This window comes from Phragmites australis, chromosome 19, assembly GCF_958298935.1.
Source record: "Phragmites australis chromosome 19, lpPhrAust1.1, whole genome shotgun sequence".
NCBI lineage: Eukaryota > Viridiplantae > Streptophyta > Magnoliopsida > Poales > Poaceae > Phragmites > Phragmites australis.
Genome location: NC_084939.1, coordinates 18,961,055 through 18,982,226, shown reverse-complemented (window position 1 = coordinate 18,982,226; position 21,172 = coordinate 18,961,055). Strand labels below are relative to the sequence as shown.

Below are 21,172 nucleotides of genomic sequence, written 5' to 3'. Positions count from 1 at the left end.
CTCGATGGAGGGATTGACATCATGTGACAGTTGCCAGTCGTCCCGAGAAACTTTCACTATGCTGTAGTGGCAGTTGAATACTTCTCCAAATGGGTGGAGTCAATTCCATTGGCGAAGATCATGTCAAGAAATGTTCAAAAGTTCCTGTGGCAAAACATCATCTGTCGCTTTGATGTTCCACATGAAGTAATAGTTGACAATGAAACACAATTTGACAGCGAAGGCTTCAAACAGTTTTGCGAATACATGGGCATCAAAATTCATTTTGCTTCGGTATACCATCCTCAGTTGAATGGAGCTATGGAGTGAGCGAATGACAATGTCTTGGCTGGTGTGGCAAGGCTACTGCAGGGTCTCCCGAAGGAAAAGTGGGTCGAGGAGCTACCAAAGGTACTATGATCACTCAGGACAATGACAACAAGACCAATAGGATTCACGCCATTTCGCTTACTCTTTAGTGAAGAGGCTATGACTCCAGAGGAATGCAAAGACAAGTCATTTTGGGTCACCACTAAGACAACTCAGAATGAAGAGCTACTAACAAAAGATGCACTAAAAGAAATCAGAGTGCAAGCCATTGAAAATTTGGTGAAGTACCAGGAGGAAACAATAATATGGAGGGACAAGATTGTGTCTCTGAAGGAGTTCACTCCGAGAGATATTGTGCTCCGAAGGCTTCCTAATGCTTCAATTGTGGGAGAGCTATGAAGCAAATGGGATGGACCTTTTCTTGTGAAGAGTTCAAATATGTCTAGGTCTTATCACTTGGGTACTCTCGAAGGAGAAGAGCTTCCACACACTTGGAATGCGGATAGCCTTCACAACTATTATGTGTAAGACATAAAAAGGGGGGCTTCGTAGTAATAGGTGAAGCATTTGTAGTAAATTTACATTTACACAATTTTAAATTCTGCATTTCAATTCAAGCAATGTACATATGTTGTACTCTTTTCCTCACAGGGGAAACCCCTCATCGAGGCGTGAGGTTTTTAACAAGTCAGTCACCTTTGTAGACCCTTTTGATTATATGAAATTATCCCCAAGAAAGTACGTGCTTCGATAGAATTTATGCATGATTCATCATCGAAGTGATGCAAGCCTTCGCTGGAAGGATGCACACCAATCAATGAAATAAGACGAGATAAAGCCTAGCTAGAAAAAAAGTCGAGGTAATGAATGTCAAAGTGTGTCTGACACCTTACCCTTCGACTTAAAGATGGGTACACACCCGCAGAAAAAAAGGTGAAGTGTTGCTTGACCTTAAAACAAATGCAGCACACCTCTTGTCAGGGGCTAAGAGCGCATGCCGTCCCTTCGAAGACTTAATCAATTCTTCGGATTAGAAACAAGATGGGGGCTAAAGGCGTTAGCCTTGCACTGAAGTCAAAATAGGCATTCAGAAAGAAAAGGTACAAGTGTTACTCAACCTAACATAGGCAATGCATCTTTGCATGAAAAAGTCGAGGTGTTGCTCACCCTCGCCAGGCAATGCACCCCTGTAGAAAGAAAAAGTGTCAAGCACATCAAAGTGACTATTCTCTATATGCATGTGTTGAAGTTTTACTTTCTACACACACGCATTATATCAATGCATCGAAGTGTTTATTCTTCATGTATACATGCAGAAGTAATGTTAAGCCTCGAATCAAAGGCAGCACACCTCCGATTTTGAATAAGGAAAAGCTTGTATTGCTAGACCCAAGTGGGGGCTACACACTTCGGTATTGTTGGGGATGATCCCCCGCCCCCCCCCCCCCCCTCTTCGGAGGGAACCATGAAGTCTACTGGAAATACTGCATGCTTGCCGTTGTGGTTTTGTTTTAGGGACTTCATCTACAAGCGGCAAAGATCGTAGAGCTACGTCGTTCGAAGGGTGTAGGCGTGCCCGCACCTTCGATCTCCCGTACCGGCGAAGACGAAGGATACCTTCGGCTGGCGGGTGAAGTCAAGACCCGCGGTCCGAAGCGATTGCAGCGGGCGAAGATGCGAGCCGACCTTCACTCGAGGGACGAAGGCTATCCGATGGACATCCGAGCGGAGGAGGCTTCGATATCCTTCGAAGACAGGAATCACCACGAAGTCAAGGGGCCCATTTTCGGTCGTCTGGGTAGTGCTGTAATTATGTAATTATGCTCGTTTGTACCATAATGCCCCTGGATATTCCGAGAATGTAGCAGGTGAGGGGGTAGGATTTGTAAACTGCACCTGTGGTCGTCAGGTACGGGCTATAAATAGGGTCACACTGTACCCGAAAGAGGTATCAAAAAACTGTTCCGCCTCCAACACGTGTCACTCTGAGAGCCCTTCGACATCCCCATATCCGAAGGCTCACCTTGTCTGGGATTTCGGTCCCAACAGGTATGAACAAAGTTAAAGCATTACAAGAATTGGAAATGAGAGTAACATACATGACGAAAGAAAAAAAATCAACTTGGATCGCAAAAATAAAGATGAATATAGCTTTCAGCCAATATGAAATTGGTCTTCAAATAAAAAGATATGAGCAAAAGTACTAAAAATTTGTCGATGCAGTGCTCAACTAGACGACATTTTTCAATCGACGATTCGTGCACGTTGCTACCGAAGGTCCTTACAGCTTAAAAGTTGGGAGGAGGGATGGTGTTTTTTCAATCGACGCATCGCGTACGTTGCTGCTGAAGGTCCCTACAGCTTAAAAGTCAGGGGGCGTTCTTTCGATCGACGCTTCGTGCACGTTGCTGCCAAATGTCCCTACGGCTAAAAAGTTGGGGGCCAAAGGCTCAACCAAAAAATGCAATAGAAAATAGCAAGAATTAATTATGCAAATTTATCAGTGCTAGAATTTACAAAACTTTTATACATTTGATCGCGACCAAGTTGGAAAGTGATACCTCGCCTTGCGGGAAAAGGCTCTATCGGGTCCAGCGGGGACCTGACGTAACAATTAGAAGAAATGCCATGCGCAGGCACAGGTGGCGCGCCATGACCTTCACCAAATGGTGATCTTTGCGAAGGCTAAGGTTGCTGCCGATAACAAAAGTGCATGAGCGAGGTTGGGTTGTACTCTTTGTCCATCGGCTCAAGTTTCGACTTAAGGAACCCTAATGGAGGGTAGGAATCTTCGTGCTCTATCCTACGGATTTTCTGCTCAACCCTTTGGATATCTAAGTCCAAAGGGAGAAATGACTCCCAAATACATTTGACTTAGCGTTTCTAGTGTCATAAACCCTATCTTTCAGTCACTAATATTTATCAAATTCTATGTTAGGGTGGCAGCGGTGGAATGAATCCTAGCAAGTCCATGACATCAAAAAGTTGTCTTGTATCACAGTTATAGGGACAACACTTTCAAGTACCTGCACAGAATCAAAAGGAAGGACATGCGCAGGAAGCGAGAATTGTCAAAATATTTAATAAGAAATTAAGCGAAAATATATTACAAAGCTTTCAATAAACGTCAAATGTTTCGAACACAAAAGATGATACAATGTCACCCCTCGCTCAAACTTGCTCTAGACACTCGGGCACATTGGGTGCTTCAGTAGCTCTTTTTTAAGGGGTAGGCGGTGAAGTAGGTGGAACAAAGGTTCTTGTAGTGGTCGAAGCATCCCTGGTCTTCGTAGCATCCTACAACAAATGCCAGACAGAAATAAGTGAGAGAATAATAAAACAATGCAAATGCATCGAGAATAAAAAGGTACTTACCATTCGTCAGTTGTTCTCCACCTCTCGAAGGGCAAGGTCACGCCTGTGTTGGCACCAGTAGTTACTGGTGAAAGCTTTAGTAGCGGCCTTCAATGCCTTTGACACCGCCCCAGCCGACATGTCAGGTGGGTAGCGGAACGAAGGGTTCTGTAGTGCTTTGTGGTGGTCGCAGCATGTCATCTCCAAAGATTGTATAAGACTTCGGCTAGAAATCATGGCACAAAAATCACCATATAAGTGGGCTGCTTGTCGAAGGCCTTCAAACGATTCTGCGATCCAGCCAAGAAGGTCTTCGTGGTCGCCATGGTCGAAGGCTGGAGTTGAGGCCGAAGTACCTGGTTCTTGAAGAGTTTTGCCAATAATCTCGCTAGCCCTTAGCGCCTTTGGCTCCAAAACTTCAACATGTCTTTAGACCACATCCTGAGCAAGTTGCCTTGCCTTGCGTAATGCTTTGGCTAGGCATTGATTTTCAAGTTTCTCCCCCACGAAGGTGACATCAAGCTCTGACACGCATACTTTGGACTCCTCTGCCTGTTGACGAAGGGTGTCTACCTCCGTCTCCAATTCCTGCGCATGCAGGACAACCATTTTTCTTTACCAGACATAGTCACCAAGCTTGTCTTTGGCCTTCTCCGCTCCTTGGAGCAACATGTCCCTCATTGCCTCTGCCCCTTTGTGTAAGCCTCCACTCCTTGGAGCAACATGTCCCTCATTGCCTCTGCCCCTTTGTGTAAGCCTCCGCTTGTTCCGCATGCTTGCGCATAGCACGTGTGAGAAGCATGTTGTGTAGCAAGATTATAAGTACAAGTGTGCGAAGGAGAGCATAATAATAATCGAAGCTACCTTTGCTGTCACGACGTCAAAGGTATCCGTGAGTTCAGAAGTAGGTTTATGTGTCAGTTGTATCTCAAGTTTGGGGAGGGCAAATCTATCAAAGATGTTCTTCGTGTCCTTCACATCTCCAGTCGTTGGTTGAAATGAACTTAGTCGCAGTGCTTCGGCCTCAATAACTCTAGCATTGCGTGAGGCACCCACTGACATAAGGTCTTTGCCACCATGATGATGTGGCAGTGGTGAAGCATTCCCCTCCTCACCAGTCTCCAAAGCTCTATGACTTTTGGAGGAGCCGAGGTCCGAGCTAGAGGATGAGCTGTCTCACTCATCGCTAGATTCTTTGGTATTTTCTGGCCCTTCGACCCTCTCATCGTGCCCAAACACGGTCTCCCTCTCATCCTCCACTATTTTGACAACAACTCGCGATTCCAGCGGCTCATCGTCGTCGTCGTTGTCATCATTATCAATCATGAGAGCAGCCAAGTCAATTCATGCAGAAGTTGTAGCGCATTTTGGTGAAGGGAAGGACACATTTGATGTGTCCTTCGGAAGCGCTTGTCAAAGAGGCACCGCTTGAATGGCTTCGGGATCCATGATGTCATCATCACTCCTAGAATCACCAAAGGCCAGTTGGTGAGGTCTTTTCTTCAAGGCAATGGCCTTCTTTTTCTTGGCTCCTTGAACTGGAGGGTCTCCACCTTTCCTCTTTCTCTGGTCTTAGGTGGCGGAGGTCTCGCTAGTGCCAGTGTTCGAAGGGCAACCCTCTTTGGTATGGCCTGCCAAGGACCCAAATAGATTTGGCCTATCTCCACAGGCGAGGCTCCTCAGCTCAAAGATTTGGTTGAGTCAACGGCCGAGGGCCTATTCGGTACAGGCTTTGCCCTTGGCTAAGGTGAGTTTCCCTAGAAGAAGCCAGGCTTCAGCCTCCACCTTGGCGACCGTCATAGTTGTTGCAAAGTACAAAAAACTTAAGAAAATAGTAGAAAATTGAAGGTTAATGGGAGGTCGGCCAAGAAACATACTAGGGGCCTGTTTGTTTGGGCTTCTGCTTTTGACTTCTCTAAAAAACTGTTCTTTTGGCTTTTCTGAAAAGTTGCTGTTGGATTTTAGCTGTTGGATTTTACAACAATTTTTTAGCTTCTCAGCACACTACTTCTCAGAAAAGCTACTCTCAGCTAGCTTCTCAGCTTCTAGTTCATTTCCTTAGAAGCAGGCTTCTGGCTTCTCTTGAAGCCACTTTTCAGCAAACCTATTTGTTTAGGCTTCTGGCTTCTGACAGAAGCAGAAGCTAGAGGTAGCCTGAAACAAACAGGCCCTAGGTTTTCCCCTAAAATCAAACTGAGGGCCGCAAAGTCCCTCTGGCCCCTTTGGTTCGAAGGATGGAATGGTCCACCCTTCGCTTAGCGGCTAGACCCCTACAGCAAGGAACTCTTCGATGAGGTTGTGAGTGCTCAGGTGCATCGAACACCTCATAAAGGCTTCAAGCGCTTCCCGTTGGGAGGTCTTTAGCTGCACGTCAAGGGCGTGATTACCTTTGTTATCTTGGTATTTAGATGCAAGATAATCCCTTTTATCTACCTTATGGCACAACCACTAGTGTGTGAAATCCTTCGGTCATTTGTTTTTGTAGGCCATGGTAGGTGTAGTAAACCCTACTCGATAAGAGAAGTTCATGCAGCCATAGTGGGCTTCACTCTGAACGTCATCCACAAAAATCGGCTTCAACCAGTGACGGAGCTAGTGGGCAATAATGAAGGCTTTGGCTGAGGCCTTCGCTTCTTCTGATCTTGCCGCCTGGGCGAAAAAGCTAAGCTGAACAATGGCATTCGACGTTAGCTGATGGAGAAAGATCTCAAACATCTTAAGGACCTTCACCACCATCTCGTTGTAGGGTAGGAGAAATCTATCTCGAAAGTAATCCATGAAGACAAGGGCTTTGTCATCTTCCGACGTCAGAGTCTCTTGGTCCTTTGGAAGCCCGACCTTCGAAATATCACTTATCATGCCTTCTATGTTCAGATTGGCCATGACTCCTTCATCGACCTTCGACGCCTGATCCAGTAGGTCTTCGGCTTACCGGATTTGCTTTTCAGAGCCATCAGATCAACCTGCCTTGGCTTCGGTCTGAAGTGCGAAGGATGGTGAATAGCTTCGTGCAAAGCGTAGAGAGATGAACGCGCAAGCTTGAACATAGAGGCTCAATAAAAACAAATGAACCGTGAGGTAGTCTATATATAACGGTCAACTCAAGAGTAGTTGAGAAGGCGCGCGTTGGAAATTGAACCGTCACATTAATTGTACTTAAGACAAATGAATAGTAACCGACATTTCAAAATTTGAACCGTCTTGCGAGAATGAAACCGTCACTTATAGAAAAGTTAGACCCTTCGGGTGAGCAAGGGGGTTGATTAGCAAAAGGTAACTCGTATAGCAAGAGGCCGTCGACGGGCCGAGGAGACGGCATTCGGTGATACCATCTAATTCACGAGTTTGGCCCATCGAGGAGGAACCTTGCCCCTGGGGGGCTGATGTTGGGTAATGGTCTCACACGCCCCTTCAGACATCGGGTTGAAGACCTCCACGGATGCCGAAAACTAACAAGACTTACAGTTACCATGAATCTGTCGTGTTACAGGAACCCTTCGGAATCTCCACACCGAAGGAACGTTTCCGACAGCCAGGATGACCGAAGCCTTCGTTGGGCCTTCGCAACTTAGCCGAAGGGCTTCGCTCGATGCTGCGAGGGAGTCGCCCAAAGGGACACCGAAGGTGCAACCAAGTGGAGACCTTTGGAGGTCCAAGCGAAGGGTGACCTAGATCCTACACGAAGACAGAGCAAAAGGGCGAAGACATGGTCAAAGGGAGGACCATTGGTAGCGACCGAAGATCATGAAGAGCAAAATCATAAATAATCTAGATGTACTTAGGAAAGTACCGTAATACCCTCTAATATGCTAGACATGTGGCAGTTGGAGGGTAATCTCGTAAACTATAATAGGGAATAGTTGAGTATGACCTATAAATATGATGTAATTGTAACCGACACTAGTCCACTTTGTGTATGTTTCCCTCTAGCCTTCGGATTCCTCCGGGGTCTGAAGACCCACCACTCTATTGGTGACACTAGTTTCCAACAGATAGTAATATGATTTTAGACTAAACAATATGTAATTTCCGTTAACCGTGAGAGAAGAAATTTTCGGGTGTTGAATAGTGTTTACCGTCAAAATTGTTACAGAGTAACATACCATATTTTCTTTATCAAAATTTATGGACTATAGGGGAACGTGGCATTTGCTCAGAAGACAGAAGCTAGTAGGTCAAATATAGTCATACATACTTGTGAACTAGAGGCTGTACACATGAACACTTCTAATCAACTAATCCAACAATAAAAATGTTTCATGAGTGATTCAGCAACATTACTGTAGGTTTTTTAACAATGAAAAGATAGTTTCCAGCCCCTGCATTTTGCAATGCACACAACATATTTCTTATTACATGGTTCAGCATCAAGCTGTGATCACAGAGGCAGATAAGTTACTACATAAATTGACCATATCAATCATAGCAAAGCCTATTATTAAATGTCCATCCGTGCTCGGCGAATAGCTCCATGGCAACAACTTCTAAGGATAAGCACATCACGTGGGTCTCTTTGGCCTCCTCATGCTGCAGGAGCACCCAAAAATACCATCTAATAAGTGTCTCTGAAAACAGCCTGACGAATTACCCAACGAAATGCAGCCGCCCCAACCAAGATTCTTTTCTATTGATTTATCTTGGAGTAGTGTTGCGCTTTCAGTGTTGGATTTCTTGGAATTTTCTTTTCTTTTGATTTTTTCTTGTAGTAGTGTAGGTGTACTCAGGTTCAGCACGTTTTTGTCATTCTGCTTTGTTTTCTCAACTGGAATTGGCCGTCAGCCAGTTCAGTCTGTGCCCAGATTCTGGTTGCAATATGCATATCACATTGCTTACAAATTGTTTATCGGTCGAGGCATTTACCCATTAATGCGCTAACTGTATCAAAAGTAACTTATGGGTGGCGGTCAATAATTTACCAGTGCCTTGTTGCTTCTTCCTTGTGTTTTGGATCATTTTGTTAGTCATGCTGTCCACAAACTTACATTAGATGATCAATCATACTGCAAGTTCTGCATTCCGACAAACTATAGTCAATGTAAAGTCGATCAGAAGTAAAAAGACTTGATAAAAAATAATTCGTTCTGATTTTATCAGAACAGTCAGTAAAAGTTGCAAATTTGACAACAATGTAAAAAAAAAATCATGAGGTGGCAGCACGAAAAGACAGCCAGCACTATTCCCTCTACATATCAATTGATTCGTATTTCTCCATTGATTTCCTCATCTCATAGACATAATTTACCACAACCACAAAAGAAAAGAGAAGGTTTCCTTTTCTCTAACAAGGCTCATGAGTCGCAATTTGCACAATGATCATGAGCTGGAACCATTAAAAGACAGAGCCTTCGTGCTATATCCTTGCACATACCTCAATCAATTGCTTAGCATTTCTCCATGAGATTTACTCATCTCATAACCAGATAATTCATCACACCACAAATAAAAAAAGAACTCCTTTTCTGCAAACAAGATCGATCCAACCACACGAAAGTCTTGATCACGGTTAATTTGCTCCCAAAAACTCGGTAAAAGTTGAAAATTCGACAACAATGTATAATCACGAGGAGGAAGCACGAAAAGACAGAGCTTTTGCACAATATCCTTGCATACCTCAATCGATTTCTTACTATTCCCCCATGAAATTTCCTCATCTCATAACCAATGAATTGACCACATCCACACAAAGAAGAACACCTCCAATTTTGCTAACAAGATCGATCCATCGACTACTCACGAACAAAGGCAGAAAATAAAAAAAAAACCACCACCGATGATTAAGAATATACTCATGCCGGCGGTCTGCTGGTGCCGAGGAGGGCCTGGATTTCGGCCTGCTCGTTGTACTCCATCTCGTTGATCGCCATCTCCCGTTCCATCGCGAAGAGGAGAGGGATCCCCAGCACCAGGAACGTCGTCCCCGCGAGCCACGCCGCCTTCCCCGAGCTCCGCGCCAGCTTCCGCGCCATCGCCGCCGCCTCCCACCCGAGCTCCGCCGCGGACGACCGCGAGAGCGAGTCTAGCATCGACGTGGCCCGCTGAGAAGACGACCGCGCGATCGAGCCCAGGATCGACATGGCCCGAGATCTGGTGGCTGTGTTGGTCGCCGATCGAGGTTGGAACCGCGCGGGGTTAGGGTTTAGGACGCGGCGGCGGTGCAGGTGCTTGTGTTGTGCCGCTCGACGCCCATGGATGCTGGCTTACATTTGGCCGCCTCTTCCTTAGTTTTCCGGAAACTTTTTCCCTTTTTCGATTTGGACACGGTTTAGAATTGCGGCAGATTTGTAAATTAAAAGTTTGCTGAACTCCTTCGAGATATTTTTCATGTTTGGCTACGAATTTCGTAACAAAACACTCCCTCAAGTAAATAGGAAAAAGTTGTCACTTTGAATGCCGTCCCTAAAATGCAACATTGAGTACTAATACTTTTTTAAAAAGGTCCACATTACACCTATAAAATTTGTCCAATTTACACCGTGAACTAGGAAGCAATCTAATTTACAATCTTCGGCTCTCAACATAACTCTGAAACCACTATGATTTTCACCAACATGGTGGTGGCTTGTACCTGACGTCGCTGACTTGTCATCAAGTTTTATGTTCCCTCTAGTCATAACTCTTTAACTTTGGATAAGGAACGGTCAATTTTTTTTAAGTTTGACTATCAATAATTTTAAGATTTTTAGTTTGGAAATATAAAAATTGTATGTATAGATTTTTTATGAAAAATAGTTTCATAATATTACAAATTTATTAGACTCTATAAATATATTATGGTGAAAAGTAGTGGTCAAAAATACACATCGGTAACCTTGTCATATCCAAAAATTAAGTATTTTTGTCGGGAGTAGGTTTTTTTGTTGAATCATTTAAATTGTTGTCTGAATTAGTGACTCAGTGCTAGCATGAAAAAATCATGGCAGATTCAGAAAAAGCAAGGTGGGTTGGGAGGTGGAGGTGGGGGTGGGGGTGTTAAAGTAGACAATTTGGTACTAGTTCATAGTGATCGACAAACATGAAAGTTTAGGGTTGTAATTTGGATCTTTTCACAAATTTTAAATGTTGAAACTAAATATACAAAAGGTATTTGGTGCTCAAATTTAGCTTGATAGGCTACATGTGTCCCCTAAGGCATCCTTCTTTTTTTTTTGGGTATATCTCGAGTTGCCTTGTTCTTCTGATCAAGCAGAACTTCGCAAAGGGAAGCCCTTTCCAATATTTCTGTCAATTCCTGATACCTGACCTTAGGATCAAGATAGCATTGGCCATGCATACGGCCGTCCCAGCTGCACATGGCATGATCAACGTCCAAAATTCAGACCCATCTTCCACGGAACGAAAGCCACCGAAAAAAGCTGGTCATAATACTTCAAAATACAATCAAAATGAAAGCTTCAAGGATCTGCATCCTGTGATCGTCGCGAGCCCGCAAGCACGTCCCAGGCAGACGCCGCAGCCAGGAAGATGGCGCCATTGCAGACAAGGCTCACCTGTGATTTCTGCGACCACGAAAATAAACTTTTTCCGTAGGCTAGAAGCTTTAATATGGGTAGAAAATTAGTTGACAGTAATCGAATGGACGCATTGAGGAAGCAGGATGTGAATATGTGATGGTACCTACATCCTGGAGAGAAGAAATTGTAAACATAAAGGAGGTCCTCCGCTGCAGAATTTTTCTCACCTCCGTCCTGCACACTTGTGGAGGGGCCCCCGTACGTGATGGTATGAGTTGAGAAACTGCTTTTACCGTGCATAGTTTAGTGATTCTATAAGAGAAGAATTATAAAAGAGAGACTCGATGTAGAAGAAAGACTGTTTATTCTTTATTCATCTGTGTTTACAATAAGGGGTTACCTCTGGTATATATAGGAAAAAATTCTAAAAAATAGAATCGAATCTTTTAAAAGATCGAGACAGATCCACATTCGGTTGTGAAACTCTAGGTTTTCTAACACTCCCTCTTAGGCACTTCTCGCGAAATGCATATGTCTCATCAAAACTCCTCAAAAACCCAGTGAAAAATTAGAAGAAATAGTACATAGCTCGTGACATAGTTACACGAATTATCTCATTAAAAACCTTAACAGAGAAACTTCAGAAAAACTCATGTAAGGGAAAAAGAGTACAATCTATCTAAAATACTTCATATAATCTTCATGATAAACTTTGGGCACTTAACCTTCTTGACTAAGATTTAATTCTTCATATCAGTATTATTTGAAAATTCTTCTCTAAAATATACAACTCTGTAAGCCTCATCATCCCAATACCACGAACACATCTTTCAAAACTAGATACGGAGAGAGATTTAGTAAACAAATCTATAAGATTTTCACATGACTTAGTATGCATTACCTTAATTTCATTCATCTTATGCAATTCATGAACATAAAAGAACTTATGGTTGATATGCTTTGTTAAGTTGCTTTTCACATATCCCGATTGCACTTGTGCAACACATGCAGTATTATCTTCATAGATAATGGTAGAGGTGTTAGTAGTGTTCAAACCACATGATTGCTGGATATGATTGATCACTCTTCTAAGTCATGTGCATTCCCGTGCGGCTTCATAAAGCTATTATTTTCGTGGTTCATCAAAGTTGATACATGATTTTGCTTTGAGGATTTCTAGAAAATTGCAGTTACACCACATAGGAAAACATAGCCAGTCTATGATTTCGCCGTATGCAAGTCTGACAGATACTCAACATCTGCGTATCAACCAGACTTAGGTCATGATTCTTTCTATAGAACAGTCCTAGATCTTTGCTACCTTGCAAGTAACGCACAATATCTTTCAAGCCCTTCCAATGCCTTCTAGTGAGCTCTCCACTGTATTAGAAATTCTGGTCCCAATACTTATATTATGTACCCACATTTGCTTGGTCAAATGAAAGGCAAACTTTACACTTGCCGAAGGCCTTCTTTCTTCCACTATTTTTTCTTGAAGCCACTTTTCTTGAGAAACTTGTTAAATTTCTTCACAAATAGCGACATTTCTTCTCTTTCTTGGTGGTCTTCACTTTCTTCTTCGCTAGTGCTTTCTTCAACTTCTCTTCTTACCTTCAATGCAAGATTTTGTTTCTTGGAGCTTGAACTTGGATTATTGATATCATAGACTTCCTTATAATCTTGTTGCATCAAGTCATGAGCTAAAATCCTTCCAAGAACAGCATGAGGTGTTAGCTTCTCAAAGTCATCTCGCTCACAAATGAAAAAAGTCACCAATGTGACATTTCTTGGAGTGATTGCCCAAAGCATCCACTTGACAATGATATTGCTAATTATCTCCTTATTTTCAAGCCCCTTGATCTCATTGACTAGGTGATTTAGATGGTCGTACATCTCACTTGGGATTTCATCATCACTCATGATGAATCGATCCAGTTTGCTCTTCAGAAACTCAAGCTTGGACTCACGGACTCTTGAGGTGCCTTCATATATGTCACAGAGTGTGTCCCAAATTTATTTTGCACTCTCAGGTTTGGCAACCTAGTTGAACTCATCTCCACTCAAAGCACTAAAGATAACATTTGCGGCTTGAGTATTCTTGTGTTCATTGATGTCGTCTTCTGTAGTGGGATTGTTTGGGTTTTGCAAAACATAACCATTTTCCATTATGCACAAAATAAAAGGATTGATAGATTTCAAATGCATTTTCATTTTATGCTTCCATGATGCATAATGAGTACCATCAAATATGGTGCTCTACCGGAGAAACGATGCACATACAAGGGTGTAGAAGGACTCATTGAGTAATTATATAGAATTTTCACTCCTCCTTCGCTAGGACTTACTTCTTTACCCATCATCCTAGATTTCTGTAGATGATTAATCCTAATTTAAAAAGATTTGGCTTTGATACTAATTGAAGGATCGAGATGGTGGCCTAGAGGGGGTGAATAGACCTTTTTCTTAAAATTCCCTAAACAAGTTGAAATTTTGTCTTGCAATACAAAATTTAAATATACACTAAAGCAAGTAACAAGATGTAATCTTATATGAGATATAAACAATAGGATTAATACAAAACAATTTATGAACTTGCAATAAAGTGAAGCAATTATGTGAAATAATCGAGGGACAAAGAGACCATAATGTTGTTCCTAGAGTTCAGATCCTTGAGGGGATCCTACGTCTCCGTTGAGGGATTCAGACACACTTGAGCTAGGTCTCTTTCAACCATTTTCCTCCTGAGGTTGCACAAAGCACTCTTCGGCTTCCTTGTGGTATTTCTTCCCTTGCAGAGTTGAAATCCAACCTTCACAAACTTTCTCATGATGCACCACAAACGTGTTGGTGGCTTTTTTTAACTCCTCTCGGTTGGGTACAACTGTGGTATCTGATCATGTGCGCACAGATGCCACAACCCAACACACACACCACAACTCACACCCTACACACAACTAGATCCTGCAACTACACACGACATCGAAGACCTCATCCTTTGACAGATCATCGAAACCATCTAGTTCCGCAGGTGACATGCACATCGCAGTCCCCTTGTGGCTCCACACCCGAGAGTCTGACCTAAAGGGTATAAACCCTAGTGAATACCCAATAGAGCCAACACTTGAACCTAGGCTGGCTCTTGGGTGCACACACGCGCCTTTGCCAACCGAGTTATCACTCAGATTCACGTGTTGGTGGCTTGTGAGCAACTCTTAGCTTCCTAGGAGTCCTTAAACTCCAAGAGAAAAGAATGCAAACTCAAAAGCTTAGAGATGACACTTAGTGCTCAAAGATCAACTTTTGTTTTCTAGCACTCAAACTCTCTTTTTTAAATCCCTCTCAAAGGTGGAACACTTTCTTTGGAGAGGAGAGGGCCTTTTACTTTTGAGAGTTATCTGATTTGAAATGGGAAGAGGAGGTGGAGTGAAAGGGAGAATGGGTATATATAGAGACCCCTTAAAAAACTAGCCATTGGACACCTTTTCAGCCAATATCGGATGTTTTGAACTCCATATCGGAACATCTGATCAGTTTAAAATAATAGATTTGAACTTCAAAAACCAACTCAGATCTGGTAGAAACAACACATTAGAACATTCGATGTAAACATTGGAACATCCGATGTGGAGAATTAAACCAAGACTGAAAGGTCTATGTTCACTAAAATCGGATGTTCCGTCCTAATCAAAACATCCGATGTTGGATTTTAATTCCAAATTGATGCCTCTAAGGTTGAGAAAGTCAGACATTCCGACTCACATTGGAACATTCGATGAAAACATCAGAACATCTGATATTAAAAAGAAACCCAAACGGAGAACCCTATGTTGTGAAATTTTAGAACATGAGATGTCATAAAGAACGATTCGACTCGGTGTTCAAGTTGTGAGCTTGTGTCATTTTCTAGACTTAGTGTAGATCTTTTTGAGCACTAAGATTAAAACGAAACCAAAGTGTTGCACCCCTCATAATAGTATAGTGATGTGGAAAACTATCCAAATAGTATTCTAATTAATTATTAAGATGATCATTTACATAATTATGACTATAACGATTAACCAGAATACCATCTCGGTAGTCTTAGTATGTATTTTATACCCAAGATTTGAACACATACCTTTACAACATGCTTCACTATAACAAGACATAATAAAGTGCGAGTAATAAATTTAGATTACAAGTGTTTAAGTGATTACAATTTTCACAATAATTTACATAAAGAACACTAGGAGGATAAGAGTCAGTTTCATCTCCTAGTGGGTTGGAGTCACTAAGCAGCGAAAAAAACATAAGAATGACAAAAGATGGGTAGTGCTATGTGCCCATAAGAACCACCCTAAAAGACATCTCCCGAGTAGATGACGCTACTCTTGCCCGCCACCAATATCGGTAGGTATGAAGTAACCAAAAATTAATTCTTCCTCACCTAAAAAGCAAACAAGCAGTGTGAGTACGAAGGTACTCACAAGACTTAATCCATATTGGGTACTTAATAATAACCCGACTCCAAGGAGAATGCATTTGAGTATACGTAGCAAGGAATCAGCCATAAAGGTTAAATAAATTTATAATGCAAAAGCGATTTTGACTCAAGTATGGGTTTCTATGATTTAGCCAAAACCCTTCTATCCTGAGATTATCAACATATCATACCTACCATTAGAACCATGTCAACTTGACATCAACATCACCATCCACTTTCCAACATACCATCACCACTTCCCAATAGTGAAACTCTACGATTGATGCAAATGGACAGAAAAGTGCTCATTACTGAGAGCGCGGTAATTTGAATTGATCTTACACCCTATAGGGGTATTTCTTTTTCCCACACGACACGAGGACCATTCTGCTTGTGCAACCCACTGAAGTCCACACAGGGGGTACCCGTGATAACCTTTCCCAGATAAGCCCCAACCGTTTCAACATGTGTCTCAGCATGTGAAGGTCATCTAGAACTACTCTCAGAGCAAACTAGGTACCCCTTACAAGCCTATTATGTCGATAACACTCGAGACTCACACGCCAAAAGATCACAACTACATAAGGTATTCAGCTTGTGTTACCATTATATAGACATGTGGTAAGTACGAAAAGTGCTAAAGCCAACTGTACCAATAGTCAGTGATTAATCGATTCAAGTGGGCCTATTTCACCTGAGACTCCCTTTTCGATCCATCCCTATTGCCCGCTCAAACCTCGCCACATCCTCACTAACTTACACATCCCTCCATCATCATTATCTTAGTGAATAATAAGTAAACCCTAAGCTAACGAACGATGGTCGAACCATTGCTTGACTGCTACTGAGGACCTATGCCTGACTTAGCACATCGTGTTCATTTTTTGGTTGATAATCACACAACAAACAACTCAGGTTACAACGAATCAAGAGATAAACAACGCCAAGGTAAGGTAGTGCAACAAATAGGATCTACTCATAAAACCCAACATTGACTCACTACATGGAAACATACATAAAGTGTAGTTTATCAAATTAGACTTCACATGATCCAAAGTACTAGGTAGAGTATTCTTAGATGCTTGTCTTGTTGCTTAGCTTCACAATTAGCAGTCACAAAGTTCAAATTGCCCTTGATCATGCCCACGTCACACTCCGGTCCTTCGTTAACTAAAGAAGAATGCATGCAATGTGATGAGTGTGAATGAGGTGCAAAGATGCATGCTACAAGGTGCATAACAAAAGAGGATGTAGCACAACAAGTTAAAAGTACAAGACACGCGAAGGAATAAAGGAGTTTATGATCCAAGTAACATCGGAACTTCCAGTATAAACATCGGAACTTTCGACTAAAATCAGAACTTTTGACTAAAATCGGAACTTCCAACCTAGAAGTCGGAACTTCTGATCCATCAGACCTTTCGAACATTTGAAAATATGGGCTGTCGGGTAACAATTTATATTTGATCGGAAGTTCCGGTATTAGGGTCAAAACTTCCAATCGGGTCGAATTCTCCGGGTTTCCCTATGGACATGGTTCTCAGTGGGCAAATTTGTTTAATCAGAAGTTGCGGTATCTATATCGGAACTTCCATGTGGCCGGAACATCTGGTATTTCGAAAAATCGGGCACTCCGGTTGCCTAAACTCAAATTAATTGAAACTTTCGGTCTATAAACCAGAACTTCTTGTGTTCTTGTAGAAAGGAGTTTTGCGATGATTCATCGATCGATTCAACTTGTATGTTGAAATATAAACCACATAAACATGTAAAGGCACTAAAGTATTGGTTCTAGACCTAACTCACCCACTCCAAAAGCACGAACACTAAAGCAACACTTACATATTGGAGAAAAACTCGGGATAGTCGGCACGAAGCCGATCTTCACGTTCCCACATCGCTTCATCTTCCGTATGATTGCTCCATTGGACCTTGAGAAACTTAGTTGAATTGCATCGCATCTTCTGTACGACTTCGTCGAGGATGTGAATTGGATGCTTGCAATAAGAAAGATCCGGTTGAAGGTCTTAGTCACCTGCCGTCACAACTTCGTTTGGAATGCTTATGCACTTCTTCAATTGCAAGACATGGAAACATTATGCACCGCGGATAGGGATAGAGGTAACTCCAGTTGATAGGCCACCTCGCCGTGCTAGACAATAATTTGGAGAGGGCCAACATAATGTGGCGCCAACTTTCATTTTATATGGAAATGTTGAGTTCCTCTGAGAGCAGAGACCGTGAGATTGACGAAGTCTCCAATTTTGAACACAAGCTTGCGCCGACAACGATCGGCATATCTCTTCTGACAAGATTGAGCTATGAGAAGGTTCTTGCGAATGGTCAAGACATGATCTTTTGCCTCTTTGTCCAAATCCGAACCCAGAAAAGCTCTTTTGCCGGACTCGGACCAATTCAACAGTGTTCGGCATCTCCTTTCATAAAAAGATTCAAAAGGTGACATCCTAAGGACTCGGACCAATTCAACAGTGTTCGGCATCTCCTTTCATAAAAAGATTCAAAAGGTGACATCCTAATACTGGATTGGTAGCTGTTGTTGTAGGAAACTCTGCAAAAGGTAAACAAATCTCCCATTGCTTTCCATATATGCGAGCACAAGCTCGCAACATGTCTTCAAGTATTTGATTCATTCTCTCTGTTTGACCATTGATTTGGGGATGGTAGGCAGTGCTATAGAAAAACTCAGTTCCCATGGCTTTATTAAAGCTCTTCCAGAAATGGGAGACAAAGATAGAACCACAGTCGGAGACTATCTTCGTAGGAACACCATGAAGACAAATAATTCAAGAGATGTATAGCTCCGCATATTGCTTGACAGAGTACGTGGTTTTGACAGGAAAGAAGTGAGCTGATTTGGTCAACTGGTCCACACGACAATTCCTCTGGAAAAACATCTGGGTACTCGCACACCATGGGTATACCCTAGAGGTTCGTGGTTGCGACACCCTCCAAAGCATAAGATGGGGACCGCCCTCCCCAAGGTAAAGGGGAATTTGCACACCATTTGTATTTTTGAGAGAAATAATTCTCGACGCACAATCTATAAGGGCATTATAATTGGTCAACCAATTCATTTCCAACATGACATCGACTCCCCGGGTATCACGCACGATAAAGTTGGTAGAAAACAAAACTTCTTCAATGAGGATCTCAGCTAAAGGAACGACTCGATTTGTTTTTAACTAGGTACCGGGTGCATCAATATGATAGGAAGAAGGTACAGTCTTGGTGAACATAGTTTGATGCAAGAAGTAACCATCCTTAATGAATGAATGAGACGCTCTGGAATCAAAAAGTGCAACTGTAGGGTGGGAATTTATAAGTAGCGTACCAACGAGCACGCTGTCGTCCTCTTGAGCCTTTTTGGCGGTGATGTGGTTCACTCAGCCATGCTTGGGAACTTGCATCGCCTTGGATGCATGATGAGAGGGCTGTGTTGGTAGTGGTAGTATTGGAGCAGTCACCACATCTCCCAGCTTCGGGAAGTAGCATTCCCGCGCGAAGTGCCCGACACGCCCACAGTTGTAACATGAGCCTCCAGGACCACCAATCACACTCCCTTGGGATCCTGCAGGCCTTGGAGTCTGTCCTTGTGATGAGAGGTATGGACTCTGCACTACCCACATTGGTCGTGGAGCGACTGAAGTCGACATAAGGGACGGAGGAGGTTGATTTCCCGTACGCGGGCGTTGATAGCTTCCACCCATAGAAGATAACGGGACACTCTTACATTTCTTCTCCTCCTGGTGATTATTCAGCTTGTGTTTGACCGTGAGAGATACTCACCAATTTGTTAAAGTTGGCAAACTCATGAGTCGTTAACGGTCTTGCATCTTGGTAGAGAGACCATTCACAAAGCGATCTTGCTTCCTTGCTTCGGTACCAATTTCTTCTAGCGCATATTGGGCCAAGTGGTTGAACACTTGCACATACTCCATGACGGATTTACCTCCCTGCTTGAGGTCTAGAAACTCCCACCTCTTAATATCTATTATCCTCTTGGGGACGTGATATTCGCGGAAGGCTTGACGGAACTCCACCCAAGAGACACAATGATCAGCAGCGTGCATGGCAAGGTAGTTTGTCAACCATGTGCTGGCTGCGCCTTGGAGCTGATGTGTAGTAAAGAGGACCTTCTCATGGTCCTCGCACTGAAGGAGAGCGAACTTTTGCTTGATGGTGTGAAGCCAATGGTCCACGTCGAGAGGATCTTCAGTGCACGTGAAGGTGGGAGGGGGGACTAGTACGGAGAAAATCCGAGTAGTCATCATGGCACTCGGCTCCTCCTCCTTGAGGAGCCGTATTGCGCACGAGAGTCTTGAGAAGAGTGGTCTACGCTTGACGATTTTGCTCAATCTACATCAGCACATCCGCCATAATCGACGACGGAGGCGGAACTGTATTATTCTCATTGGAACCCTTAGGAAGATCGCCTAACAAATTGTTGTGGGTCCTCATCCTGCTGTCAATCCCAAAGTTTGTGACGACAAGAGAGACAACACTTAGGAATTTAGTACAACAAGGAATGGATAATTCAACATGAGTGCGGTCGGGCTCCTTAAAACCCACGATAAGTAATGTGTGCATCATGGTAGATAGGAATGAAAGTATGCTCAATCTCTATCTACACGCATCTTCCTCGAGTTCATCACTCCCCACAAGCATCAATACCACAATCATCACATGCATTTATAAATTAATGATCACCAAACATCACCCTTCATGCAAGAAAGAAAAAATTGCTCGCACAAATGGTGCTTATGCAACTCACTGCACAAGCGACATTTCATACGTTGTTGCCAATGTATTCACTTTCCGTACCATTATCTTAGGGGACACCCCCATGTAATTGCCACATGGGTAGACGACTATAACCAACATCATATGGTAGATGACCATAACCCCCATCGCTTTGTAGATGTTCATACGTTATTGCTAAAGTATTCACTTTCCGTACCGTCATCATACGGAACACACGAGGTCCCTACCTTGCACTGGTTGAGCCCCCGATATTTACCACCATCTGGATGTATCCCTTACCTTCTTACTTTGTTGTCAATTGCGTCGATACAACATAAATCACAAAAACCATATAAAAAGGAACAACACAATGCAGAAACAACATAATATAAGTGTAGCATACAACAATACGTTACACTTAGGGGCATATCATAGCTAACTTAATCGTTCAAAAGTTTGCGAAAGAAAACTACGCCCTATTACATATTCTTACTTCCACCGACTTAAAGCTACTCGTGATACGGATCCCGAACAAAGTCCTCCAGAAATTCATCCAAGAGATGACATTGAGGAGAGCCCATATCATCAATGGCATCGGGGTGCATAAGATGCTACGATTTGCCTAACAACATTTCTCTTGTGACTTCAATGCTAGGGAACTGAGGCACTTGCAATCCAAGGGATGCTCGCACGCCTCAGCCACTGGGACAAGGTACTCGTGTGCCTTGTACCACCAGAAAATGATGAGTCTAAGGCACCATGCCATACAGTATCATATGGCCCTCTCTATACAATATCTCATGGTTCACCAGCCCGCAGCGCACTTGCAACTCCA

The 21,172-nt window shown here is 42.9% G+C and overlaps 1 protein-coding gene across 1 annotated transcript; it reads right to left on the bottom strand.

The window, feature by feature from the left end:
• Nucleotides 1-8,848: 8,848 nt before the first annotated feature.
• On the bottom strand, nucleotides 8,849-9,902 carry LOC133900702 (mitochondrial import receptor subunit TOM9-2-like). The gene has a single exon (XM_062341914.1). It carries the CDS (start codon nucleotides 9,735-9,737, stop codon nucleotides 9,450-9,452), a length of 288 nt encoding a protein of 95 aa, XP_062197898.1. The 5' UTR covers nucleotides 9,738-9,902; the 3' UTR covers nucleotides 8,849-9,449.
• Between the last annotated feature and the right edge of the window lie 11,270 nt (nucleotides 9,903-21,172).